Consider the following 12,967-nt stretch of genomic DNA (forward strand, 5'->3'; position numbering starts at 1 on the left):
AGGACGGGGTTAAAGGAGCTGCTGATTTGGGGGCTCTGGCTCACTCAGGCCGGCGGGAGGGAGGGGTACGGAGTGCTGGGCGAGCCTGTGGCAGCAGAGGCCAGCGTGACGTTGCACCAGCCTGAGGCGTGCCGTGCGTTCTCCCAGGGAAGTTGTCCCTGGATCCCAGGACCCTGGCAGTGGCAGGCTGCACAGGCTCCCCGGAAGTGGGGTGTGGATAGTGACCTGTGCTCGCACACAGGCTTCTTGGTGGTGGCAGCAGCAGCCTTAGCGTCTCATGCCCGTCTCTGTGGTCTGCGCTGTTAGCCGCGGCTTGCGCCCGTCTCTGGAGCTCCTTTAAGCAGCGCTCTTAATCCCCTCTCCTTGTGCACCAGGAAACAAAGAGGGAAGAAGAAGTCTCTTGCGTCTTCGGCAGGTCCAGACTTTTCCCCGGACTCCCTCCCAGCTAGCCGTGGTGCACTAGCCCCTTCAGGCTGTGTTCACGCCGCCAGTCCTCTCCCTGCGCTCCGACCGAAGCCCGAGCCTCAGCTCCCAGCCCCGCCTGCCCCTGCTTGAGCTGACAAGCCTCTCGGGCTGGTCGGCACCGATCCTCTGTGCGGGAATCTCTCCGCTTTGGCCTCCGCACCCCTGTGGCTGCGCTCTCCTCCTCGGCTCCAAAGCTCCCCCCTATCCGCCACCCGCAGTCTCCGCCCGCGAAGCACTTTCCTAGTGTGTGGAAACCTTTATTCCTTCACAGCTCCCTCCCACTGGTGCAGGTCCTGTCCCTATTCTTTTTTCTCTGTTTATTCTTTTTTCTTTTGCCCTACCCAGGTATGTGGGGAGTTTCTTGCCTTTTGGAAGGTCTGAGGTCTTCTGCCAGCATTCAGTAGGTGTTCTGTAGGAGTTGTTCCACATGTAGATGTATTTCTGATGTATCTGTGGGGAGGAACGTGATCTCCACATCTTACTCTTCCGCCATCTTTCCCCCTCTCTCCACCAATGTGATTTTAAAGTTGGTTTGCTGAGAGTCCTTGTAGCTTAATCTTTTCTTAATCTTTTCTTAAGGGCACTTAATCTTTTCAGGGGCTTCTCAGACAACAAGCAATACTTTTTGTATATCACATTACTCTCCCACATATTTCAAAACTACGTAACCAATCTGAAACCTCCAAAATCAAAGATGGAAAGTTAACATCTACGTGTCTAGGGTTGGCATGTTTGATATATGACATGTTTTCATGTACTTTTAGAATATTATATCTATCTCTAAGTCATTAAAAACTCACCTAAAACTCCTATGAATTGCAATAATTTATCTCCCTGAATATTTGCTGATTTTTTTTCTTAAATATTATTATATATATATATATATTTGTTCTGCAAAAAGTTGAGGATTTGGGATTCCCTCTCACCCTCATCCCTCTACTGCTCATGGACTGAACGAATCAACAAATATTTACTGAATACCTACTATGGGACAGGCCTTGAGGACAGAATGGTGAATAATATAGAAGATAATAATAATAATACTTGCTTTTATGACATTTACAGATCTGTACAAATGAAGAGCAAATCAAGAAAGGAGATACTCTACACTTTTCAGTTTACCTTGATTTCATCAAGGTTATTTGGATTTTTCACTCGTCGGAAATAACTAGAGTTGATTCTACATGGCTTCATCCAGACAGGCTGATTCAAGTTGGGATCCTCGGCAAATATTTCTTCAAAAATCTCTTTTGTTAAATCAAAAACCGCCTTGATAGAGAAAAATAAACAAATTAAAATGGCTAAGAATCCAAATTTCAGACAACAGAGAGAAGTTTAAAAATTAGAATTATCCTTCCATGTTACATACCTGTTTGTACACCCTTTTACTAGTGCTTTCTATATCTAGACCCTTACTGGCACAGCCAAGCAGTTTTGTAGGAATACTGATGCTGTGAAGATCATGACCTAATTCTTTCCAATTCCAAAGTTCTTCTGCTGCATTGTGTACAAGAATTTCTACTTCCTCCGCAGTATGTGGGACTGCCAATAATGTTTCACATGGCTTTTGTAGAGCTCCCTTAGGTTCTGCCATTAGAGGTACAATTGTTTCTTCTGCCTTATTCTTTTGTATCTTGTGAGAAGAGCTCAAACCAAAGTCTTCATCAAACCAGTCTTGATCATCTCCTAACACGCTCAGGAACTCCCGGCTAATCTCAAGTTCAGCAAGTCTCTTAGCAAGCTCTTCCTGCCCACTGGCACCGAATACTGGACTCTCCTACAGAAATGGAACCATTCAAACAGAGCACCATTTAGTAACCTCAGATCACTTAACAAGTTTGGGCTTTTTTTTTTAAAGACAAAGCAAATATATTATTTGTATATTCACTATTTCTCTGTAAATAAGCAAGACAGAAACGATATGGTGGCTACTAATGAACAATTTAAGAAAAAACTATCCTGTTTCCTGTAATTCTGCTCACATAAGCCTTACAACTGATTTTAATAAAATGTTTATTGATCATTTTTTCCTTTTTTATCATCATTATTCTGTTTCTGAAGAACTGTTTTGCTTCTGAGATATAAAATTCTCACCTTTGGTGATTATCTAGCTCAAGTTACTCAAATTCATTACTGCTGTTCAATTGTCCACGGGCAACCTAAGTAAGTTGATGGTCTGAGTATATGTCATAATGGATACATTTCAGTTTTACCAGAGTCAACATCACAACTGGTAATTTCTGCAAGGCAACTATGACTGAGTAGATATGTGAACAAATAATTTCATAGCCAAAAAAGAACTGGGTTGAGAACCAATGGAAATCTCCACGGAATAAATTTATTCAGTGAATCCAGAAAGAAATCTAATCTGTGGACAGTATACAGGGGTTTTCAACCCAGCATAAACCTGCCAGTGTTTATGACAACTCTATAGTGACCACTCATGACATAATAGAGGACAATTATACTTCAGACAGAAAAACAGCTACATGGCCTTTACAAACTACTGAAGTGATCTTTGTTTAACAAATAACACATCACCAAAAAAACCTATCAGGAGCTACAGAATTAAAATGTACTATAAAGGCAAGGTTAATTGACATTTTCTCTAGACAAAATACTTACAGGTCTAGGACACATATCTGGTGAGGAAATCTCTTCTTTCTCATCTTCCAATTCAGACCTTAAGAAGCAACCTGGAACACTTGGAGACTGTTCCTCAAGATTCTGGGATAGGCCTTGGGGTGGTACTTTCTTTTGATCATCAACAAGAAGCTCTTGATTGCTAAGCTGGATTTTCTCATTCCTAGCTTTTTTGATTTGTTGTAGTTGATTGACTGTGTCCTTCACAAAGACTTTTAGTAAACTATCTGTCAGTAAGCTGACTGTTTCTAGTTGTTCCTTTGACTTTTTTTCCTCACTTGGTGGTGACCTCAGTTGGGCTTCCAATTGGTTCTTTTCTCTTGCTAAAAGGTCCAGAAGTGGGGTAGAAAGCTTTTCTGAAACTTCTGGATATAGGTTCTCTTCCTTTTCGGTAAACTGCTGTTGCTTCCTTAATTCTTCAGAAAAGGTATTACCTAAAGCATTGTCTTCTACAGCAGTGGAAACCTTTTCCGTGGCACCAGAAACAAGGTCTTTGTTTTCCTTTGAAGAAATCAGTGAATCCACTGAATTCTGCTGGTGAATATGGGTTTCAAGTACTCCAGAAATGTCCTGTATATTGTCTGTTTCTATTTTAAGGCTTCTATCAACTGAGGCTTCTGTGTCATGCATACTAGGTTGAGATTCCTTATAAAAACACTCAATCGCATCCTTTTCTCTGTCAAACTTGGGACCCTCTGTATCTTTTTGTTCTTGATTATAGTATTGATATTGTTCATCTGAATAAGAGTCTTCATCTTCATTTATGTCTACATAGTCATCAAAGTTTTCTGAAATGTGAGATATTTTTTGAGGAGGAGCAAAAATCCCATGCTTCTCTTTGCACACAAAGTATACAATGCCATCATATGTTCCACTGTTATTTCCTTCAGGTTTATCCAACTCCACTCCAGCCCAAAATCCTTTAGCAAAACTAGTCACACCTTTGAATCGAAGAGTTCCTGGCTGAACATTGCCAATCAACACCCTATCACCGATGTGGAAATCAAGTAACTCATCTGCAAGAGAAGCTGAAGCTAAGGAAGGGGATTCAGTAAGTCTCTGTTCATGCTCTACATCACTGCGCTCCTTACTTTTCATAAGCTCAGTGGGGGACTTGAGTTCTAATAGCCTTTCAGAATGGACACTGCTATGAATAGAAAGGCTTTTCTCACTGAGGCACTCACTGATTTCATCATCACTACCAAAGCTAGTGGCTCTACTTCTAGAGATCCTTGTTGCCTGTGACTTCTCTCTGCAAGACTGAGAGTCTTTCCTGAGTGACAACAAAGATGTCACCTCAAAGTCATCTTTGTACAATTCAGCTGAAATGTCTTTCTTGAAAGAAGATACTTCAAAATCTTCAGAGTATGATATCTCTTTACATGCAAAAAGATGTTCTGACCAAGATGAGTCTCTGCCCTTTATATTCTTTTGTACGTGAGTGTCTTTTTCTGATTGGATGGTTGCACTATGACCCATATCTTGATCTGACTGTCTCTCTTCTGACTCTTTTTTATGAAGATTTTCAATGGCTAATCTAACTAAGTCTTTCTGAACACTTATAGAATCTAAAGAAAGATCTTTCCTTGAAAGAATTTCAGATGAATCTCCCTGTTCCAGGTCTAGTGTCAGGAAGACATCAGGCTTCCTAGATTGTTTAGAATAGGCATCTTCAATTGCACTCTCCTCCAATTTTGCATATTCTACTTCGTGTATTTCTGATTTTTGACTAGATTCTTTTTCAACCTTGGCATCTGACACATCAAGAATTCTATTAGAGGCAGTTAATTCTTTGAGAAGAGGTAATGAAGGGACATTTTCTAGAGAATCTCCAGAGTCTGCTCTGGTTCTCCTTGATGATCTGAGAATTGGAGAAGAAGTCTGAAAGTGCTCTTCTGTTCGACTGTCCAATTCAATCATTCTCTTTGCATATGCAGATAAAGAGCTTTCTGACACTGATCTCTCAGAACCTGCCAATGCAGCATCTTAAAGGGAAAAAAAAGATCACATCAAAATTATCTAATTCAATTTCTGGAACCAAAGTTTAAATAAAAGCTAAATATTGGTGAGAAAAAGCTCTGGTCAATAAATAGGACCTGTTTTACAGGTTACAGTATAAGGTAAGTTTTTCCTTTAAGAGAATATACTGTACCAACAATAAACAGAACATTTAAAAAATGACTGAAAATTTAAAGTTTGGTATAATTTTTTAAGTGTTGTCAACTTACAAAGTAAAGAAAAATGGATCAAAGTTTATGGAAATGTTAATCCTCAAAACATGCAAAAACAGAATTGTATGATGGATATTACATATATTCTTCGAAAACAAAAGCAATGAAGGAAGGACAAATGCAGGGACTTCAACTAACCTCTTGAATGTAAAAAAGGAAAAAAAATCAATTATTTCTGCAACTATAGCACTTTAAGAGCTAAAATTGCAAAATAAGAAAATAAGGTCTGATGAACTAACAAACCACGAATTACAAGTTTTAAATTCAAATCTCTGTTTTGTCATTGTTACTAGGTAGGCTTTTTCATGTCTCAGTTTTATTTCCTCATTGAATTACACTTTATTTTCAATAGTTCTTATCTTTCTTTGGATTAAATTGAAAAAAAATGTATGTAACTACTTACACCGAGAAACAGCATAGGCTGAAAATATATATAATCAGATACAAAATCTGATTAAGGGAGAATTTAGATAATGACGATACACTCACAGCCATTTTGGATTAATGTCTTTATGCCTCAGTTTTCATCAGTTATTGGGACAATAAAGACTGATTCACATAACTTAGGCATAACCAACAAATCACTTTAAAATAGTAACTTAAAATAACTTAAAATAAAAGTAAAAGTAACTTAAAATATTAAATAATCTATTATCTTTAAGAAATTCACTTTTTAACCAAAAAGCTGCAGAGGTGGAATTTTGTAACTTGTATAATCTTTAGTCTATGTAGATACTATGTGATTATTTTTTCTAGTTACATACCAACATGTTCAGCAATAGACTCCAGGGATCCTCTGGAACGTTCTGACTCTGTCAGTGATTTCCAATTCTTTGCTGTTTCAGATCTAAAGTAGAAAAATTAATAAACAGAAATAAATGTATTGCTGATACTGTAATAACTGGTAACAAAAAGCAGTCAATTCTTAGACAACTGCTTCTTTTTTCTTCTTCGCAGGAAGTATTCCAACCTTTGCCACTTCCACCAAGTCTATTTGTGGCCTTCATCACACTCAGTAGATGATCTTGCCTCTTTTAATGAGAGAAACAGAGGCCATCAGCATGACCCTTCTTATCTTCAACCTTTTTACCTACAAATTTATCTATATTCACAGCCATCCCAACTGCCTTTCCTCCTGTCTGCAAGGAAGAAAAAGGTGTATCTCTCACACTTGTTCAAACTTCTTTCTGTCCCAAATCCCATACATTTCCACAGCCTCATTGATGGTACTCTTCAACTGTCCATTCTTTTTCCTACAATCTTTAGTCCTTCAATCTGGTGACTTTTTTCCCCTCAGCTTATATGCATGCCTCAAGCCTCAAAAAATCCACCCCCCCCCGATCTTTTTCTTCCCTTGTTTTTTAAAGTTTTTATTTTATACTGGACTGTAGTTGACTTACAATGTTGTGTTAGTTTCAGGTATACAGCAAAGTGATTCAGTTATACATATATCTATTCTTTTTAAAATTCTTTTCCCATTTAGGTTGTTAAAGAATACTGAGCAGACTTTTCCCCCTCAATTCTTTATTCCTCCACCTGGTGCTACTGTCCTCTTTCATGCTTTAAGTTGACATTCACAATCTTCATTTTCTTGCTTTCTTTTTATTTGCTAAGTCATAATATTTGGCTTCTACTCCTACTTCTTTATAACCCCCTTAAATGTTGCTATTTTATCATATTTAGTACTTGGCTCCCTTTTATTCTCTCTGAATTTGCAGACCTTTTTCACCCAAATGTTCACCCAAATGTTGTTATATTTATAGCTTCAACCACCATCTATATGCTGATCACCCCAAATTAAAAAGCTTACATCTTTCCTGGATAATTCCACTTAGATGAACTACAGGTACCTCAAAATTAACATTTTAAAACCAAAATCATAAGACTCCCACCGAAGAACACCTAATTTTCCATTTAGGTTAGTGGAACTTTGACCCAACAAACTACTATTTAAGAGAAACAGGGGAGTCATCCAGCTTTTTCCTGCTTCCCTATCTAGCACTTTAATTTGTAAAGTATACTTCTTAAAAATTCCTAAAATCGATCTCCTATTCTCTATTCTTATTACAGTGCATTATCTGAGGGCTGGCTTAGACTACTGTTATCCCTGCTTCTAAACTTACCCCTTTCTATCTTTCCTTCATATTGTAGTCAGAAAGATTTCTCTAAACAGAAATCTGATTCTACCATTCTCTGGTTAATAAAACTATAAAACCATTCAATGGATTGTAGAAATTAAAATAAAACTTATGTATAATGTAATATAAAGGAAAAATGTATAAGTAACAAAATTACACACAAAATCTAAGCATAAAAAATCCTAGATGGGGCTTCCCTGGTGGCGCAGTAGTTGAGAGTTCGCCTGCTGATGCAGGAGACACGGGTTCATGCCCCAGTCTGGGAAGATCCCACATGCCGCGGAGCGGCTAGGCCCGTGAGCCATGGCCGCTGAGTCTGTGCGTCCGGAGCCTGTGCTCCGCAACGGGAGAGGCCACAACAGTGAGAGGTCCGCGTAACGCAAAAAAAAAAAAAAAAAAAAACCTAGATGGAAATATATCTAATTGTTGACATTTGTTGTTTTGGGATAGTTAGGTATGATATGATTTAAACTTTTATCTTTTTACCACTTCCCTCAATATTCTAGTAGCAATAATAATAACAACTAATACATAGTGCTAATTGTGTGCTAGGCCCTGTTCTACGTTAAGTCTTTTAACTCTCATAACAAGTTTATTACTCAGGTGTTGGTATAGGGATCTAAATCCCTATTACAAAATTGAAACACAGACAGGTTAAATAACTTGCCCCAAATTAAAAAGCTAGCTGGTACTGGAGTCAGGATTCAAACCCAGGTAATGCTAAATTAATTGTAATGAGCCTCTATAACATTTCTAAAAAACATTTCTAAAATATTTCTAAAAAATATCCTAAAATATGCTTTTAAAAAAAATTTAACAGCGTCACATCTTCTAAAAAAGTAAATTAGAAACTACTAAGAATGCGTGAGTACAAGGTTATCACAATTTGTTTTTTATTTTTCCAGTCTCTTCTCCTAACTCCAGCTACATCCTATGATGTTCAGCTTCCATGATATGCCAAGCTCTCTGTTGCTTCTGGTCACTCATGAGTGCCCTTCTCTCTGAAATATCCCCTATTTCTCAGTCCCACTTACCTATATAACCTCTACTCACTCAAAATTTAGTTTAAATATTACTACCTGACTTTCTTATATACCATATTATATATTCTAATAGTGCTACTTTGTATCTTCTGTATTTGTATTCACTGACTGCATAATATTCTATCCCTGGAAAGAACCATCCTTTACTGGGCTATTCACCAGTTCTGGACATAAAGGCTGCTTCCAGTGTTTATGTTATAAACATAATATAAAAGATGTTATTATAAACATATTCATGTAAATAGATATTTTTGATAGCCCATATTTTCTCAAGCTAGATTTTCAGAAGTGGAATTACTGAGTCAAAAGTTACAGATTGTTTTTGACTTTTGAAACATTGCCAAATTGTTTTCCAAAACAACTATACCAACCTACAATGCTATAATAGCAATGCTGGAGAGTACTATTTTTACAGCTCCCATCAGATTTCAGGATTCAAAATATATTTTAAAATCTGTATCTTATTATAAATTCTATTTGTGATTATATCATAAATAACAAATTTATTTTAGTGAAACTGAAAATATAAACCAATATTTTCACTTCTACAATTTCACAGTTACCTAAAAGATAGCTTCTACTTAAAACCTTTCCTTATTCCTTTCTCAAACAAGGCAGAATATAGGTTAGTTATCAAAAATTTCTACCTGTGTAGTGGAAGGGGCTTGATCTTGGGTTTTTCAGAAGCTGAGGAGAGCGTTTTAATCTGAGGCTTGGCTGTTGGTGATGTTTCCAAATCTCGGCTAAGCTCGGCTTCAGTTTTCTTAATGAATTCATCATATGACTAAGTTTAGAAAAATCAAAGGAGTCACTACACAGAATTTTTTAAACTATCTTAAATTATAAAATAGTATATTTTATGGTAAAATATTCAAACCGTAAAAAAGATATAAAATTCTTTCTCCCTGCATCAGTATTATTTCCCAGAGTTCTAAAATCAGTTACTTGTATAGCCTTCTTGAAATAGTCTATGTATAAGCAAGCTGTATAATTGTAATACTAATATCAATTAGGAAATAACAGTCTCAGTCTACAGAAGTTTAATACTTTTGAAGCAATAGTTCAGGCCGTGCCACATTAAAAAACTTCTTTAGCTAATTATATAATTATTCTTTAAAGGATGCCTTAATACATTCCCGGTGTTTTTAAGAAGTTTAGCCTTTACACTAAGTTTCAATGGCAGTAAGCTTCTTAAGGGGTGAGCACTTCAGGAATACAAATTTCAAGGAGAGAGAAGGGAGTGGTTGGGAGTATGATAATATAGAATTGCAAAAATATTTCTTAGTCATTAGCCATTCTGTAAACAAAACTTCACTAATTTATAATTCTAACTTGAATGAAATCTAAGGGAAGCCCTCCTTCTATTAGAAAAACCTCCTCAGTTTTCTAGCCTAAAATTAATCCCTACTTTTACTTCTCTCACATTTAAGACCACAGCTGTTTTGCTCAACACGATATGTCCAGTACCTATTCACAGTGTCTGGCTCAAAGAAGGCTGAGTGAATGAGCAGATGGATGTTTGTCAACTGCTGCAGTTCCCTAAAACTTAGGCTAAAATCACTATTTTTATAACTATCACTGTCTATGTTACCTTCCTCTGAACGGTCAATGTTTTGATAAACATTGGTATTAAACATACACTACAGCTAGATGATTTGGCTAGCTAGGTATACATAAGGACAATGATTTCTCAGATCTGAAAGCTATACTTATATGAGTGTAGTTCATTTATTAAATATGTGATCAAATAAAATCCAAAAGGTTTTTTTCGTATGAACTGCTATGTATTTCTCTATCATATACTATAATTGTAAAATCTAAATACAGAACTTTCTTTTGCCTTTATTTAAACCGTTTAATAGAATGTTGAATGAGATGGATCTTTTGTATCCTTCTCTAGATATCCTTCCGGGTGACATACCTATTAATGAACTTTTTGGGCAATGCCATTCAATCTAACAGTATTTCATTTAGCTTTCAATGGTTCCACATGACCTATAGCAGTACTTTTAAATCCTGGGCCCCACCCTAGACCAATTAAATCAAAATCTCTGGAAGTGAGCCTGGATATTTGTATTTTTCAAAAAAGCTCCTCAGTTAATTCTAATGTATAGTCAGGTTGAACGCTACAGACCTATACAGGATGAAGTCCAAACTTATCAGTCTGGTTTCTAAGGCCCTGAACATGATCTTTATTTTTAAATTTTGTTCCTCACTACTTTCCAACATGAACTTCTCAGCATGGTCACTGAATCTTAACCACTTTTTCTTACTTCTAAACATATGTGCAAGTTACAATTCCCATTCCCATCTCTGTATTGTGTGCCTGTGTAAACGTCTATCTTCTCCAGATCTGTTAGCAGGTCTATTTTCTATGTGGAAGATAATGTAGTGTAACAGCAGGGGCACAGAATTTGGAATTCGAGCTAGATTAAAATCCTAGTTTTAACACATGTGAGCTGTGTGTCTCTGGATATCATTAATCTCACTAAAACTTAGTTTCCTCATCTGTAAAAGAGGGATAGTAATATCTACACCTTGTTACTTTGAGGATAAAATGAAAAATACGTGTAAAGTAATTAGCTGAGTTTCCAGCACATAAATATGCACCTGATTAATTAATGTAGGAGGACACATGTTTGGTGTTACCACACAAGGATGATTAAAAGAACAGAAATTCTGGCTAAGCATAACAAAGAGCTTTCTAACACTTAGAGCACCTCGAGTCCAACCGATGAAACCAACTGCCTTGAAAATCTGAAATTTGCTATTACTGGAAGTGTCTGGATAGAAGCTGAATGATCAGGTCAGGCCATGAGAAGGGATTCTTATGATGAGCAGGAAGTTCAGACCGGTTCTATAACGAATGTGGTGTTTAGGAACACTAGGCTGGCAGAATGCATGTAAGCTATAGGGAAGCGACCAGAGGCAGGGACATTTAAGAGGCTATGTAGACAACAGAGGCAGGAGGACATAAGGGCCCCAAATAGCTTGATGGCAGTAGGAATGGAAAGGGACAAGCAAGAAGATTTATGAAAAAAGTACCAATGGGATCTGGTGACTGAATGGATGGGAGAAAACAGAATGAGGAAGACATAAAAACTAGGTTTCCAGACTGGGGTAGGATCAGGGAAGGTTGCTAGAGTTAAGGAAAGTCAAGTTTAGAGCTATTATTTAGGAGCCATTCAAACAGTACAAAGAGTCGTACTAATAAGTCGTGTGGCATGAAACACCACTCCGCTTTAAAAAAAAAAAAAGGCAGTAACAGTTCCAATAGCTAGGATTATGTATCTAATGGTTCTTTGCTTTAGAGGACACGGATATCAATTTTTCTTTCATAGGCCTAATCTTTCTTCTTTAGAAAAAAACTTATTTTAATACTTTTACTATTTACTTTAATACCTGATATTATAATATTTAACATTTTAATTTAATATTTAATTTAATCTTTCAAGCAAGAGTTTGTTCAGATTTTTTTTTAAGGTTAGGTTAAAATGTGGTACAAAATTAATATTGAAAAATTCTAATCCATTACTTTATTAACAACACTAAAAACATTTCAGGGTTCACATTTATATTAGCCTTGAAATTAAACCCCTTTCTTCTTATTTCTAACCTCCAATTGTTTGATTAGACTGGCTTCTTGGGCTTTCAGTCTTTCCTTTTGCCTTTTTTTCTGTTCCTTCTTCAGTTGGTCCACAACTGATTTTCTTTTCCGCAGCTCATCCTTCAGGGCTCTGATCCTACCTTCAATGTCACTCTGGTCAGATGTAGTTTCTAAAAGAGATACAGAATCTTTTTATTTAACTTAAAAATAAAGTTAACTCAGTAACTATTAATAAAAAGCACCAATGTAAAGTCAATCTAACATTTAAAATTTGAGCTTCAGAAAAAAATTATTAGTGATTTGCATCCTTTCTTTTCCCCTAAATCTCTATGGGGAGGGTGGGTGTCTTCCTATCTGTTTTCACTTTCTAATTGCACTATTTGAAACTGCAAATAAATCTCAAGGTACCCTGTTCTTGATAAGATAAGCAGCTGGAAGTTGAAAAACTTTGGTTAGTAAACTTTGGACATTCTGCAAGGATTTAGTTCCTGGTGACAAGACAGCCATATTTAACTGTACTTCCTCTTGGTTATTAATAGTAGTTTGATAGTTTTTAAGTCATATTAAAATCAAAGTGGAATTTTAACATTTTAAATTGATTGTGAGTCATCAGCTGATGTCTTAACATCACATAAAAGGAGAGAGAAAAATTATAAAGAAATATACTCTGCAGTAAGCTTTCTTTGGAAGTTCTTAGAATATTTAAAATAACTGAAATGAAACTAGTTAAATCTTATTTTCTTCCCAACAATTCAGACACATATATACACATAAAGTAGATGTCCCGTCATAGCAAAATCGTGAAAAAGACATTTCATTGTTAAGTGTCATGCATATCTT

General features: G+C 36.5%; 1 protein-coding gene across 1 annotated transcript in view; it reads right to left on the reverse strand.

Moving 5' to 3' along the window:
• CEP350 (centrosomal protein 350) overlaps nucleotides 1-12,967 on the reverse strand; it is a 139,700-nt gene that overhangs the window by 19,991 nt on the left and 106,742 nt on the right. Inside the window, exons 31-36 of the mRNA XM_070043864.1 lie at nucleotides 12,137-12,297; nucleotides 9,168-9,304; nucleotides 6,104-6,186; nucleotides 3,091-5,093; nucleotides 1,835-2,242; nucleotides 1,588-1,734 (exon numbers count right to left, since the gene is read on the reverse strand). Coding sequence (XP_069899965.1) covers nucleotides 1,588-1,734; nucleotides 1,835-2,242; nucleotides 3,091-5,093; nucleotides 6,104-6,186; nucleotides 9,168-9,304; nucleotides 12,137-12,297 — 2,939 coding nt within the window. The remainder of the gene's footprint in view (nucleotides 1-1,587; nucleotides 1,735-1,834; nucleotides 2,243-3,090; nucleotides 5,094-6,103; nucleotides 6,187-9,167; nucleotides 9,305-12,136; nucleotides 12,298-12,967) is intronic.

Source organism: Globicephala melas, chromosome 1 (assembly GCF_963455315.2).
Source record: "Globicephala melas chromosome 1, mGloMel1.2, whole genome shotgun sequence".
NCBI classification, from domain to species: Eukaryota; Metazoa; Chordata; class Mammalia; order Artiodactyla; family Delphinidae; genus Globicephala; species Globicephala melas.